We start from the raw sequence: 15133 nt of genomic DNA on the forward strand, positions 1-15133 counted from the left end.
GAATTAGGAAGAACACCGATGCGAGCGCGCCGCGCCGCGGCGCGGCGCGCCGGCTGTTCACCCTGAGCATACCGAGTAATTTTTTAATCTCAGAGATCATGTTGCATAACCGACTGATTGAAGGCGTTTTCAGTGCGTTCGGTGATTCGCGGCCTTACGGTCTAATAAGTAAGTAGTTGACCACATGATATAGGGTTAAATCAACTACCTACGTACACTTTCTCAAGACATGCGCCTGTGTCCAAATCTCACTCTAAACAAGTTGCACGATCTTGTTTAAAACTTCCAGAATTCACTTATGAGTGAAAATCAACGTTTGTATAAGCTAACATTAAAATTAGTCTATTTTCCCGCTTTCGTTCTGCTATATTACTCTTGATTCAAAATAAAATCTTCTTGACAGCATACTCAAGAATGTTTCTGCCGAAATCGGGTCACTTTTTTCTCTAATGAAATTCAAAAAGTATGCTAAACGTTATTAAATACGGATGCTAGAACTTAGTGAGTTTTTGGACTACCGGTCTCTTTTTGTGCGGTATTATCTTGATTTATTTTGCGAGGGAAACTCCGTACTCTTGAAGAATGGCTGTCATTCTTAATATGTTGGAGCGCCTTCAATTTCGTATTTTACTGTGCAACACCTCTATTGCAAAATAGTCGCTTGAAGCGCCGCGACTGGCGAGGGTGACTACAGCGCATCAGCGCCTTCAAACCTAACAGGGGTACTCACGCATCGCGCAATGCGTGAAGTATCCCCGTTAGGTTTGTAGGCGCCAGTGCGCGTTTCGCGCTGGCAGCACGCTGCTCCGCTCTATGTAAGAGGCTCTAACATTAAAACTCGCGGAGTCCGCGTTTTTGAACTCATGATTTTGAAAAGTTTCCACACTCTGCAAGTCTGCATGGATTATTCTCAATTGAATTGATGAAAAAAAATATGTATTGAAGGAAAATTTAATGTGCGTTTGGTAAATATGAAGGTGGTTTTCTGTGTCAAATTTAATGATTACCAAACCACTTTAATTTTTTCTTTTTTATTTTGTGCTTTTACTGTGCTGCAGTGTGGTGTATGCGAAACCAAAAACTCAAAATTGGACGAATTTAACTCTATAAGATACATGTACAAATCGGTTAAAACTAAAGATTGCGTGCTTCTTGTTTTTTCCCCTCTTTTATTCATTTTTGTATAGTTCCTTTCACCACAACTACGGCTCATTGAGATTAATATCGATGTCATCGCTTGGAGAAGATTTACAAATATTTGCCACGTTTGAAAAATGTAAATGTTTTTAATATAAAGTAATATTTTCATTTAAAAAAAGGAGAAAGAAAGGAAGAACAAAAATAAATGCGTAATAATACCTACTTCTATCTCAATTTTCTAATTTCGATATCGTCAGTATAATTTTACGCATGGACTAAAATGTAAGTAACGCAGGCAACACTCGGACCAAGTCACTGTTGCATACTTTACGCGTGGATGTAAACTACAGGCCAAAACAGGTGCGCGGACAAAAAATCGTTGATGGAATGGTCCTGGAACCGCAACGTTACTTATGCATTGATGCTTACGATTTTTTTTTCTTATCTGAGTTTGATCTGTTTTTTTTTTTTTTTTTTTTTTTTTTTTTTTTTTTTTTTTTTCGTTTTCAATGTCGCACTTGCATTACTGTGTCTCAGTAGAATTTTGAGGAAATGAGACGTAGTTTGGGCCTTATTTCGTACTCTGTCTAAAGATACCTACGTGGTTTTCTGCTCGCCTCTTAATAATCACGTAGGCGTCCAGCAAGGTTTTCAACTGTCCTGACTTAACGAGATTGAATACAATTTTTATGAAAAGTCTCATAAAATAAAATCTCATGAAATTTTGCATCTCTGCACCCGGTTAATAGAAAACTGACTTTCGCTTACCGTGACGTTAGCTGTTTCGAATCCTGTGATATTCAAGAAACCTTGCGGTAATATGAAGTTCTGCGATAAAAGTGTTCCAGCAGCGTCGTATAACTGCAAATGAAGGAAATAAACCGGAGAAAATCGGTCCTTCTCCTCAGTGACATTCTCATTTCCCGAAATCTTCGCTGGAGTGCTTTTGTTAATCAAACTTTTCAGTGTGAATGACTCAACCAACTCTGATGTTGCATTTTTCTGGAAAGCATGCAAATTAGAAACAAATATTTAGTTATATGTACCCACGACAATTACTTACAAGTAATTCTCTTCAGACATACTTAGTTAGGTTATTTTTGAAAGGAAAGTTTGAAAAAATATAGAATTTCCAGGTGTTTTGTTAGCGTCCATAAATTATGTCACGTTTTTTTGGCTCTCTCGACTCCTCCTTGTAACGCTATTCGTAACGCAACCCCAGACCCCCTTTAATAATGACGTAACGCTTGATTGACCTCCCCCTTAAGATCTCAAAAAACGTGAGGAACAGCTGAATATATGTATGAATACTTATATGTATGTAGCTGCAGGGCCGGATTAACGCTCAGGCTCAGGATACTGGCGGGTGCAAGGGGCCCACACATTTGTGGGTTGCATACTCTCTGAATTGAAGGCGGTTCACGTTTCCCAAACACCGAAGGGTGCAGTTGCGACTATCCCCCCCCCCCTTCCCGAGGGGGGGAGGCTTACTCGAGCTTTACAGATGTCCGTGTTGCATATGCACGAAAGTGAAGGAGTTTTTACTCTACAGGCGTTCGCCGCTTCACCGCGGCGTGGCGGGCGGTATTATTGCGAGGATACAAAACGACAGGTCGCCTTCAATTTTTATTTTCCACTAAACGAACATCTCTTAGACACGAATAGTTGCTCACAAAAGTAGGATGTGAGCACCAACTAGATTCAGAGCCGAAAAGTCCAACGGAATCGGCTTACACCCCAAGTAGCAGTGATATGGCAATAGCTTGCGATTGTCGGAGAATGTATCGCGATATTATTCATGTCGATTTATTGCAATGTTATCGGATGAAAAATCGCGATAAATTGCAATCTCATCGCATAAATTTGCGATAAAATCGCGATTTTATCGACGGCGGTTTTTCGCAATATTATCGAATAAAAAATCGTGGTAAATTGAGATAAAATTTCGATTTTGGCGAACGCGATTTTGTAGATAAAATTGCATCAACTTCGAGGATAATCGTGCAGATGTTGACAATCCTAGCGATTTTATTGCCAAAAAATTGTAAAAATGTCGAAACTTAATTTCAAAATATCGCGATTTTTTCGTTAAAAATGCTGCTTGGGGTACTAGGGCCCGCAAAACGCTGATTTCATGAATTCACGGAAATTCAGTATCAGGCTCATCGCACGAAGCAACTATTTCACACCAGAGTTATTGTACAGTATCATACGAAACTGAAGGCGCTCTAATATATTAGGAATGGCAGGCATCCATCAAAAGTACGGAGCTTTTCTCGCAAAATAAATCAAGATACTACGGCCCAAAAAGAGAGCAGTGGTCTAAAAACTCACTAAGTCCTAGCATCCGTAATTAGTGACGTTTAGCATACCGACGGTGAAACTACCAAACCACGTATCTCGGTTTGCGACGTCGCAGACTTCCTGTCATACTTTATTTTTTAAATGAAAAACTACTTAACGTCCAGTCTTGAAAATTTCTGTGATTTTTCCTCTTCGTGCGGAGAAAATTCTGTGAAAATTTCAAGGAATGATATTGATTTGGTCTACCTCAAAAAAATAAAATGCGAGCGTAGATTTTTAAACACCGCAAACGAGATACGTGGTTTGGTAGTTTCACCGTCGATACACTTTATCGCCTGGCTGTGAGTTGCTTAATCGCCATCGGCTATGAAAGGCTATAAGAATTTGTGTAGCCGGCTATAGAATCTATTGGAAATCTTACAGCCGGCCGAAGGTCTACGGTATTTTGGAACACAGATTCAAGAGCATTCCAATGTCGCTAACCTTGCAAACATAAACGATCATCTAAACTAGTTTCACCTCTACTCCCAATAAACTATGAATTCAAGACGAAAATTACCGTCGAAAAGTTTATTTTTCACGTAGAATTAACTTAAGTTGCACAATCCAGGAAACATCATTGACATCCAGGCATCATTGACATGCTCTTAGTTCCTTTTTGCAAAATGCGATCCAATTGGTTGTTGCTGCAAAAAAATAGTTTCCCACAACCTGCTATACCTACAATGCTCCGGTGACCATGTAAGTTGGCCCGAGCACTTTTTCGGGAAGAAAGCCTTTCCCCTACCTGGTTGCTCACTTAATATCCGCCCGAGTTTCGCATATCTTCCGTTTCTCCTCATCGCAGCTTCCATCAAACCGCAATTGCCCGGAAACTAGGACCGCAAATCTTATCTGATAAAATCGTTCGCCCTTTAGACCGATTCTGGGGGGTTGGGCTAGACTAGTCGATGAGTCAACTGTTGATCTAATTTCATTACGTGAACGCAGAAGAAAAACGGGGTAAAAAATCACTAATGTGTGATCAATTTTCAAGGACAATTCTGTAATTTCTCCTACGATTTTAAATAAATTAAAACGCGTAAAATCGAAAATCTAAGCTCAGATTCGGATTCTTCGTGAAAAACTGATGCGATTTCATGCATCAAATTTTAGAATAGCGTGAAGGAAAGAGGTTTAATGACGTTAAAAAGCACTAATGTGTGATCAATTTTCAAGGACAATTCTGTAATTTCTCCTACGATTTTAAATCGATTAAAACGCGTAATATCGAAAATCTAAGCTCAGATTCGGATTCCTCGTGAAAAATTGATGAGATTTTATGCATCATATGTTAGAAGAACGTGAAGAAAAGAGGTTTAATGACGTAAAAAAACACTAATGTGTGATCAATTTTCAAGGTCAATTCTGTAATTTCTCCTACGATTTTAAATCGATTAAAACGCGTAATATCGAAAATCTAAGCTCAGATTCGGATTCCTCGTGAAAAATTGATGAAATTTCATGTATCATATGTTAAAATAGCGTGAAGGAAAAAGGTTTAACGACGCGTATAGATTCTGTCGTACTTCCTCTTTGAACTACGCCGCCGCCTGTCGCCCGAGTGAAACCGAACGGGGAGGCGCCGCTTAAGCGCCGGCTAAGCGTTCGGTTTCGTCCCGAGGAATTTCTCACGATAAATTCTTATTCTTCCTCCTCCGCTGACCCACTGAGCACTACCCATGTTGCCACGTTGGATTCATATGCTCGAATCAGTATGTCTATGTTACGTCTCTTTCCTTCACGCTATGCTCGGGTATGATACATGAAATTGTATCAATTTTTAACGAGGAATCCGAATCTGAACTCCGATTTTGGGTATCACGCGTTTTAAGTCAAATTTTCCAAATTCGAAAATCTGAAATGACTGACGTGGCTTAAAATGCCATCTCGGCTCCTGTTCGATAGATTTTTCTGAAATTCGGTGTCAGGAGGTATTTTTCGACAGGAAACTCGAATTTTTAGTCCATTTTTTAAAATTCTCAACTCCAAAATGTTGGATGTGGCCTAAAATGAGCCCCGGTTCTGGCCTCCGTTTCTGTTCGTTAGAGCTTTGTGAACCGGGGATCAGGAGTACTTTTCGACGGGAAACTCGAATGTTTAGTCGATTTTTGAAAATTCTCAAATCCAAGATGGCGGACGTGGCCTAAAATGCTATGTCGGCTCCTGTTCGATGGATTTTTTTGAAACTCGGTGTCTGAGGGTATTTTTCGACCGGAAACTCGAATTTTTACTATGTTTAAAAATTCTCAAATCCAATATGGCGGACGTGGCCTAAAATGCTATGTCGGCTCCTGTTCGATGGATTTATGGCGCCCCCTTACTACATGCCTACTCTTTCATTTCTGTACAGCCGCAAATTTAGTGTCAAGGGGCGCCTGACCGTCTATGGACCAGGTGGAGTTTTTGTCCTAAAAATCTACCTTTAGACGGCAATTCTCTTTATATTTTGTCTATGGTTTTATGCCCCCTCCCTTTCTCGCGGACTCCTTTTTCCTTCCATTTCCCCCTTCTTCCTTGCTTTCACTACCCAACCTTGTTTCCTTTTCCTTTTTTCCCCTTGTTCTTTCTTCCCTTTCTTCCCTTTTTTCCCCCTCTCTTCTTCTTTCGTGGCGCCCCCCAAAGGCTGGCGCCCGTGTGCGCCGCACGCCCTGCACACGCCGTAAGTCCGGGCCTGCACAGATTCTACTGCCAATTTTTACCAAGGTGGTGTAGAATGACACAAAATTAACTCCTAATTCGTGCTGTGATACCTACAGTCCCCTAATTTTTTTAATAATTATTCATCTTAAGGATCATTTTATGCCCAACTCCATCACAATTTTGCAAGAGGCACAGATGGACAGGCCCGCCACATTCCATCTCGGGCCCTGGTACCAATTTTCTGGCCTGGGCCCCTAGCACGGGGGGGGGGGGGGGGTCCGGGGGGCCTCCCCCAGGAAATTTTTGAAATTTTAAATCTATTTGGACGCATTATGAAAGCTCGTATGATGGAGATTTTCCATCAATTTCTGCAGAATAATTACGCCTTTTTGTTTACTTTCAGCACCAAAAACTTTCGAATTGTTGCATTCAAAACATCTATAAATTTTTTTTGAGGGGGCAGATGATAATTTTCAATTCTATGGGGAGCTGGGCCCCCCTGGACTCCCCTTTCGTACGTCTATGGCAAAGGAGTTAAGCCATTGAAGTCGAGGATGCCTAGAAAGGAGCCTCTTAGCATCCGACAACGGAAGAAAATGAAACACAGTTACTAAAAATGTCATTCTACATATACTCAAAATCTTGAAAATCTCTAAAAACGTAAGAAAAATTTTATAGTGCCCTAGCGTGTTTTTAAAACTTTATTCACCTCTTGCGGAATTTTTAGGGTAATTTTCTCACTTTTCCCTACGAGACAAGGGTTACACATGAATTCGTAGTGGTTTGTCACCTGTGTCACGGGCCCCTCCAGGGCCCGGGCCCCGGTACCAAGGACCCAGTATCCCCCCCCTTGTGGCGGGCCTGCAGATGGATGGCATTTAGCAAAAAGGAACCAGCGAGATTACAGTGCTGTAAAAATGTTGCTTATTCATTAGGTATTATCTAAAAAATCTCCCAGAATAGCGAATAGTTTTGACTTCCCACCAAAAAGTGTTAATTTTGAAGGAACATAATAGTGTGAATTTTAACAGTGTACACATATTAAGTATATTTTTAAAAGAAAAGGAGAAGTCGCGCCACGATTTTGAAAACACTGTAATCGCGCTGGTTCCGTTTTGCTAAATGTAGGTAATCCAGATGAAAACTACACGCGGGAGAGGTCTAATAGGTGGTGAAACACAACAACTGCGAACATCAACTTCGCTAGTAGCTCTATGGATGACTAACTCGAAACAGTCGGAATGGAGTATCCTGATTGTGTTACATGCAGATGGTATGACCGTTCTTGTCAGTGTGATTTGTAACATTATGATCGACCGGAAATAAGAATTCATCTGAAAAATTTCGATTTGGCGTGTTATTCGGTTGCAATTTCCCAACGCATTCGCGCACGCAGAGCGCCAATTTGTCTCCTCGGATCCCTTCGTTCGTTGCATTACTCAAGTCGATATGAGTGTTTTGTTCCTCTCAACGACAGTCCTCTTGTATCTTTACTTTTGTCTCTCTGTCGTTTCCTCTGCAAAAAACCAGGTAGTTTTATCGACTGATGTACTTTGTAAGGTTGTAAAGTTGGATTTTTTTATTTTATCAAGGAAAATTCGGCGACGATCGAATGTTGATCGGACGTTCTTTCTCAGCACAGCAGAACATTTACTTACATCCCCAGTAGCAACAATCTTAGTAAAATCTATCTGAAGGTCATATTTAAAAAAAAATTGGCATCAACATTTTGTTAAATTCTCAAAATCGCACCTTGTTTTGATGCTAAATACAAAATAAACTGCACATTATATGCTACATGAAAAAGCTAAAATTATGTGTAAAGCTCATGTAAGTAATTTGTTTGTTACAATTTATAATAGTAAAGAGGCAAAAAATTGGTAAAAGTGCAAGGTGGTGTCTTTACGTAAAAAAGAACAAGAGAGGGTTTTCAAACTTGGACACCGAACATTTTTTTAAGAGTTTTCCTTGGAAATTTTCGAGCTTCCTAACTTTTTTTTACAGCCGATGATACTATATATGGATATGCGAAAGATGTTTCCAGAAGAGGGCTGTTAGAGCCGTGGCTAATATGTAGAAAACCCTGATTCATAAATTGACTTTTATAGGAGGGAAAAAATGTTGAAAATACAATGAAGAGCTGGGATGTTCTAATTTGGACCGCGCTAAGCAGAAAGGAACCAATCCACACCAGCTATTGCCAAATTTAATTAGGCAATTCAATTTTTTTACATGGAAACGGCTGTGCGGATTTTTAAGCACATTTCAGTTAATTTTCTGCATAGTGTATACCTACGAAGCAAATTTCTTAAAATTTTCAAAAGAATCCGCGCGAAAGTTTTCTTGTAAAAAATTAAATTGCCTGGTTAAATTTGGCAATACTTGATGTGGCTTGGTTTTTTCCGCTAAACGCAGTCAATTTGTTGACGCAGCCATTCCCTCCAATAATTCTGTAATTTTAGGTCCGCACTAAAGTAATGGTGTTCGAGGACGAAGTAACAAATTGCGACGATAAGGATTATGTGCTGAGCATTGGCCCTTTCTCTGTTTCACGCGTTGGCCTTTATATGCTCATCAACGGGAAAGTCGCTGCTCGTAGAGACCTACTTAATCCAATATCGGTACGTTACTTTTACCAACTTGATTTCTTTATTCGCCCTGTCAAAGCATGTAAACTGTTCTATCTTCCAAACCGATGCTGGTCAGAACTACCTACTACCTACAACTACCTACTTGCCGCCCATGGGCCGTCTGTATTTTTCCGTCCCCTTCGTTAAGTGAACGTGCCGGTGGTGGAGGGTTGTATGAGACGCGTTTACTCGTGTTGGGCACATTTTTTGTGAAAGCCCTGTCAACATTAACAAAAGTTTACGGAACTTTACGCGAAAGTTAAGTTCCGTAAACCCATCCCTGTTTGGACAAGGTCCTCCATTTATAACAAACAAACGAAAAAATTATGAAAGAACAAACATAATGTAGTTTAATAATTTTAACTTCCGCCGCTGCGCTGACCGCACTGTTTTTGGCGCAATGCGTGAAGTATTCATGCAGTCTTGTAGGCGCTATGCGTTTCATGCCGGCCGCCGCCGCGCCGCGCCGCACCGAGGGCTTCTCCTTTTCTTCTCAGTCCTCGTCATCATTGCTCTCTGCGCCGCTCCGCTCGAGGTCAAAGTGCGTGTTTGGTTTCTTTCTTAACTCGACTAATTAAAGGTGCTGTCTCTTGTATCAACGAAATACGAAAAAATTAGAGATTACTATACTTTTATTCTCAGGGAAGGAGGGATTTTGTCGCCCTTTCTCGTTGGTAATTTATTTTCTGAATCCGATTTTTCTCTCTTTTTTTGATACCTACATTCAAAAAGATTGCAAAATTTGCCGCCCCCTTTGGCGTTATGGGCCGCGGTCCATGTGGCCAGGCCATCCCCCCAATGCGGTACTGACTAACGGAGACAGAAGAGATTATAAACGACCTCGAGAATGCTCAAAAATAAACTAAAAAAAATAGGAGGAAAAACAAATGATCTTTACTTTCTTAGTCATGTGTTGAAGTCTCTAATGCACTTCGTCATCTTTTAATGATATTCTAGAAGTTTTGTTGCCTCGATAACTTAAAAATTTAACCTCTCAATTGCCTCACAGAATAATGTTTTCACATAAGTTTCGTGAAATCAATGGCGAAAGTGCGAAATCACGTATCCTCGTTTGCGAAGTTGCAAGACTTCATGTGGTGATTATTTTTTTGTGTGTGTGGAAAAGTAGACAACGTAATTTCTTGAAGACTTCCTCGGGGTTTCTTATTTGTCAAAAATACTCTTTGTAGATTTCAAGTCATAAAGTTGGCGTGCTTCTCTTCGAAAAAAAAAAAATATAGGCAGGAATTTCGAAACATTGCAATGGAGATACGTGGTTTAAGAATAAAAAACAAAACAAAAAAATAAATAAATAAAAAAAAAATAAAATGAAAAATTCAAATTAAAATGATAAATTCAAATTAAAAAAAAAATAAATAAAAAATTAAGAAAAATTAAAAATTAATTAAAAATTAAAATTAATTATTAATTGTTTAATTAAAAATTTCAATAAAAAATTGTGGAATTAGCAGATTCGCAATTGGAGGTACCTGTGAATTTTACGCAACTTTCATCAAATACATTTTTTATTCATTAAATTTGTTAGTTTTATTTTAGATGATATTTTAGTTTTGCTGACAAAGTAAGAGAAAATTTGATGGGAACATTTTTCATTTTCTGAAGTTGATTGCGTATAGGTATTGTATAATAATTGAGTCATTCCAAGTGTTTTGCACTCGTCGTATGTACCTATCTGTTGGATTCTAATCCAAAAGAAGATAATTTTGTAAAATTTTCATTTTACTAAACATTATATTGAATTTTTTTCCAGTTTAAATTTCGGATCGAAAAATGCGGAGACAAGGGAAACCCAAATTCCTGCGAATATTACACTACTTGGAAGTGGGATGATGCATGCACTACACTGAATGTGCTGCCATTTACGAAGAGTTTTTATAATTCTCACGTGCCCAAACTTAACGCCTGCCCTTATAAAAAGGTACTGCAATCGCCACTGCTGTAAGACATTCTTCATCAGTATATTCAGTGTACATGTTCATTAAAAATAATAATGATGATAGTCAACATTTTTTGTAGTCAAATTAACTATTGTGGATTCGTTGGGACACATTTTGACGATTCAAAATGACCCGTGTAGTATAAATTTTAGTTAATATATGAGTGTTTCTGCCTATCATCTAATTGTGCAGTGCCTATGGACCGTCTTTTTCAAAAGGAACGCATGACAAAAAAGAAAAACCCCCAAAAAAACACACACCCAGAAGCGAAAGAAAAAGTGAATGTTCTCACCAAAGTGCACTGTTGCTCCAAATAAGGGACGAATTTTTTAATGCCCAGTTTTGAACAGAAAATGGACGTACTTCTGTCAAACGGAACTATGTGCAGTATGATGTGAGCCCTTTTATGCATATCTTAGTAATAGTCCGAGAGCCAGACGACTTTGAGTGACAAACTCGGGATACATGTTTTGACCCCCTAAATCGATAGCCTTGCATGCACTGAAACGGAAAATTTTTGTCTGCCGCCCTCTAGCCTGTGCCATCACCCTCATCTAGGCCCTCAAAGTGGTCCAAAAAACACCATCTGGTGACAAACTCCTGACGCGCGGCAGACAAGTCTATTATTAAAGATCATACCCAGGGTGACTAGAAAAACTTTGTCTGCCGCCTTCTAGCCTGTGCCATCACCCTCATCTAGGCCCTCAAAGTGGTCCAAAAAACACCATCTGGTGACAAACTCCTGACGCTCGGCAGACAAGTCTATTATTAAAGATCATACCCAGGGTGACTAGAAAAACTTTGTCTGCCGCCTTCTAGCCTGTGCCATCACCCTCATCTAGGCCCTCAAAGTGGTCCAAAAAACACCATCTGGTGACAAACTCCTGACGCCTAGTGCGGTTGCAGATGTACTCCTGTGAGCAGCTTGTGTAATAAAGTTTGAATGATACATCATTCTCTTCGTTTTTTCGTGTAGAATCCGATTTTCGATGTTGTCAAGTCCAAAAATGATGCTGGTGCCCCCAATTCAAGATGGCGCCCAAAATGGCCGCCCCGGGGGTCAAAATTCCAAAATTCGAGAATATTGTCGAGTTTGGTATCCATTTATATGTAATTTTGGTCGTAGAATTCATATCTGGTGTCAAAAAATAATTTCAACCCCTTAGGGTCCGTCAAATCCAAGATGGCGGCCAAAATTTCAACTTTAATGATAATTACCCAAGATGCACCTTTCACTGTCGAATGACGTGTCTTCATTTATGTTAATTAGGTCAGAAAACCTACAAGGGAGGTCTACAATGCCACTGCACCCTATGGAGGGCCAGGGTTCACCCCCTCCTACCCCCAATATGGCCGCCGCGGAGGGCATAAATAGTGACATTCTCTCAGAGCGTCATAGTAGGTGTCCATTCCTATGTAATTTGAGGCGTAAATTCCAAATTTCAAATCATAAATCGCAAATGTGAGACTTGCAATGGCTTATAATTCTCTCAAAGCGGCATAGTAGGTGTCGATTTGTTTTTAATCTGAGGCGTGGATTTCGAATCACAAGTCAAAACATGTAAATATCCCATAGTGACGAAAATACTTATATATGGCAACCGCTTTGGCCTACATTTTGGACTAAAAATGCTGCTTGGGTTCATTTTTGTCGAAAGAGCTGGAAATGAATTGGTGATTTTAATGGTAATTGACAAATTTCACGCGTATTCTTTTTCTATGTACGCAAAGGACTCAGATGGGCGTCTGTTGTTTTCATTTTTAAAAATTCCCACAAAAATATAATTTTTTTGCCGACGAAGTATGTATCTGCATTCAGAGTTCCTATGTTATTGTTTATGAACGCACTCAGTTTAATTGCAATTAAAACAACTGGATAATTGAGTGCTTTTTGTAGCGCAGGGTTTCGTCTCCTAGTAGAAGCGACACCTACAGTTTCCTGCGTTATCTGCAACAAAACGCACGCTCCTGCTAGAAGAAAATCGATTACAAAAAGAACCATCTATTATCCAGTTATCTAATAATGAAAGAACCAGAAACCAATATGAATCCTCTGTGTACATTTGAAAAAGAACACCGGTGAAATATGTCAATCACCATTAAATTATCCGATTCATTTCCAGCTCTTTCGACATAACTGAACCCAACCCAAGATGCATTCTTTATTCCAAGATGAAGGCCAGAGCGATTGCCATGCTTAAGTGTTTTTGTCACTTTGAGATATTGACGATTTCTGACTTCAAATTCGGAATCTACGCCTCAACTTACATGAGAATCGACACCTCACATGCCGCTTTGAGAAAATTTCACTGCAACTATGTCCCCCCGGCGGCCCTTTTGAAGAGGGTACGGGGCTGCTCCTGGCCCCGCGTAGGGTGAAATGGCCTCAACTTACATGAGAATCGACACCTCACATGCCGCTTTGAGAGAATTTCACTGCAACTATGTCCCCCCGGCGGCCGTTTTGAAGAGGGTACGGGGTTGCTCCTGGCCCCCCGTAGGGGTAATGGCATTCCAGACCTCTAATTTGCGATTTCCGACTTGGAATTCCGAATCTACACCTCTATTTACATTAGAATCGACACCTCACATGCCGCTTTGAGAGAATTTCACTGCAACAATGCCCCCCCCCCCCCCCCCGCGACCGTTTTGAAGAGGGTAGGGGGCTGCTCCTGGCCCCGCGTAGGGTGAAATGGCATTCCAGACCTCTAATTTGCGATTTTCAACTTGGAATTCGGAATATAAGCCTCTACTTACATAAGAATCGACACCTCACATGACGTCCTGAGAGAATTTCACTATTTATGCCCCCCATGGCAGCCATGTTAGAAAGAAGAGGGGGTTGAGGGGGTTCCCCTGGCCCCATATAGGGTATAAGCCATTGCAAGTCTCACATTTGCGATTTATGATTTGAAATTTGGAATTTACGCCTCAAATTACATAGGAATGGACACCTACTATGACGCTCTGAGAGAATGTCACTATTTATGCCCTCCGCGGCGGCCATATTGGGGGTAGGAGGGGGTGAACCCTGGCCCTCCATAGGGTGCAGTGGCATTGTAGACCTCCCTTGTAGGTTTTCTGACCTAATTAACATAAATGAAGACACGTCATTCGACAGTGAAAGGTGCATCTTGGGTAATTATCATTAAAGTTGAAATTTTGGCCGCCATCTTGGATTTGACGGACCCTAAGGGGTTGAAATTATTTTTTGACACCAGATATGAATTCTACGACCAAAATTACATATAAATGGATACCAAACTCGACAATATTCTCGAATTTTGGAATTTTGACCCCCGGGGCGGCCATTTTGGGCGCCATCTTGAATTGGGGGCACCAGCATCATTTTTGGACTTGACAACATCGAAAATCGGATTCTACACGAAAAAACGAAGAGAATGATGTATCATTCAAACTTTATTACACAAGCTGCTCACAGGAGTACATCTGCAACCGCACTAGGCGTCAGGAGTTTGTCACCAGATGGTGTTTTTTGGACCACTTTGAGGGCCTAGATGAGGGTGATGGCACAGGCTAGAAGGCGGCAGACAAAGTTTTTCTAGTCACCCTGGGTATGATCTTTAATAATAGACTTGTCTGCCGAGCGTCAGGAGTTTGTCACCAGATGGTGTTTTTTGGACCACTTTGAGGGCCTAGATGAGGGTGATGGCACAGGCTAGAGGGCGGCAGACAAAAATTTTCCGTTTCAGTGCATGCAAGGCTATCGATTTAGGGGGTCAAAACATGTATCCCGAGTTTGTCACTCAAAGTCGTCTGGCTCTCGGACTATAAGGGTCTCAGGGCTCATGTCTTAATGCACATAGTTCCGTTTGGCAGAAATACGTCCAAATATCACTCTATCTCAAGCGGAATACCCGTATGTACATTACGCGGCGTTTGCCTTCATTAGCTTTCTATTATCCCTCAATTTTTCTCATTTTGCAGAGTGTCTACGAGATAAGGAATTATACGGTGCGATCGGATACGATGTTGAATTTGTTTCCAACTGGGGGCAACTCTCTCTGGAAATTCCGCGTGACATTCAAAGATAAAACGGAGGAAATTATCTCTTGTGTGAAATGCAGTTTTCGGTTTGCGACGATCAGGAAAAAACTTTGACTGTTACAATTCAAACAAATCCTCATATTTTTTGAGTAGCTTCATATGAGCTAAAAGAAAAAATCAACCTACAATCTTTAGTTGTTGTTTAACATTCGTTGAAATTCCCTACATAAGCTTTATTTTGATAAAACGCTAAAATTGTGCTTGGTCCCTAGGCCCTTTTGTCCCCTGCCCCCCCCCCTCCCCCCACGGACGGCCCTGTGCAGGAGCCTCCAAAGTTTTGACGCATCTATACTTTTAATTTTAGGAGAGCACTCGTTCAAGAGCGGAAGAAATCCTGCGTACTTTCAAGAG

General features: G+C 40.5%; 2 protein-coding genes across 4 annotated transcripts in view; one reads left to right on the forward strand and one right to left on the reverse strand.

The window, feature by feature from the left end:
* The window catches only part of beta-Man (beta-mannosidase), a 41613-nt gene that overhangs the window by 2865 nt on the left and 23615 nt on the right, over positions 1-15133 (reverse strand). For all 3 annotated transcript variants that reach the window (XM_072295870.1, XM_072295869.1, XM_072295868.1), the window contains exon 13: positions 1909-2142. In XM_072295870.1, the coding sequence (XP_072151971.1) occupies positions 1909-2142 (234 nt within the window). The remainder of the gene's footprint in view (positions 1-1908; positions 2143-15133) is intronic.
* LOC109034227 (uncharacterized) lies at positions 6441-14985 on the forward strand. Its single transcript, XM_019047251.2, has 4 exons — positions 6441-7656; positions 8589-8747; positions 10528-10695; positions 14663-14985. Exons 1-4 carry the CDS (start codon positions 7576-7578, stop codon positions 14834-14836), a joined length of 582 nt encoding a protein of 193 aa, XP_018902796.2. The 5' UTR covers positions 6441-7575; the 3' UTR covers positions 14837-14985.

This window comes from Bemisia tabaci, chromosome 2, assembly GCF_918797505.1.
Source record: "Bemisia tabaci chromosome 2, PGI_BMITA_v3".
NCBI lineage: Eukaryota > Metazoa > Arthropoda > Insecta > Hemiptera > Aleyrodidae > Bemisia > Bemisia tabaci.

Excerpts from the sequence above, each read along its gene's own strand:
- LOC109034227 (XM_019047251.2), top strand. The coding sequence starts at position 7,576 with ATGAGTGTTTTGTTCCTCTCAACGACAGTCCTCTTGTATCTTTACTTT. Across the intron at positions 7,657-8,588 it reads TTTCCTCTGCAAAAAACCAG|GTCCGCACTAAAGTAATGGT; the intron begins GTAGTTTTATCG and ends CTGTAATTTTAG. Across the intron at positions 10,696-14,662 it reads ACGCCTGCCCTTATAAAAAG|AGTGTCTACGAGATAAGGAA; the intron begins GTACTGCAATCG and ends CTCATTTTGCAG.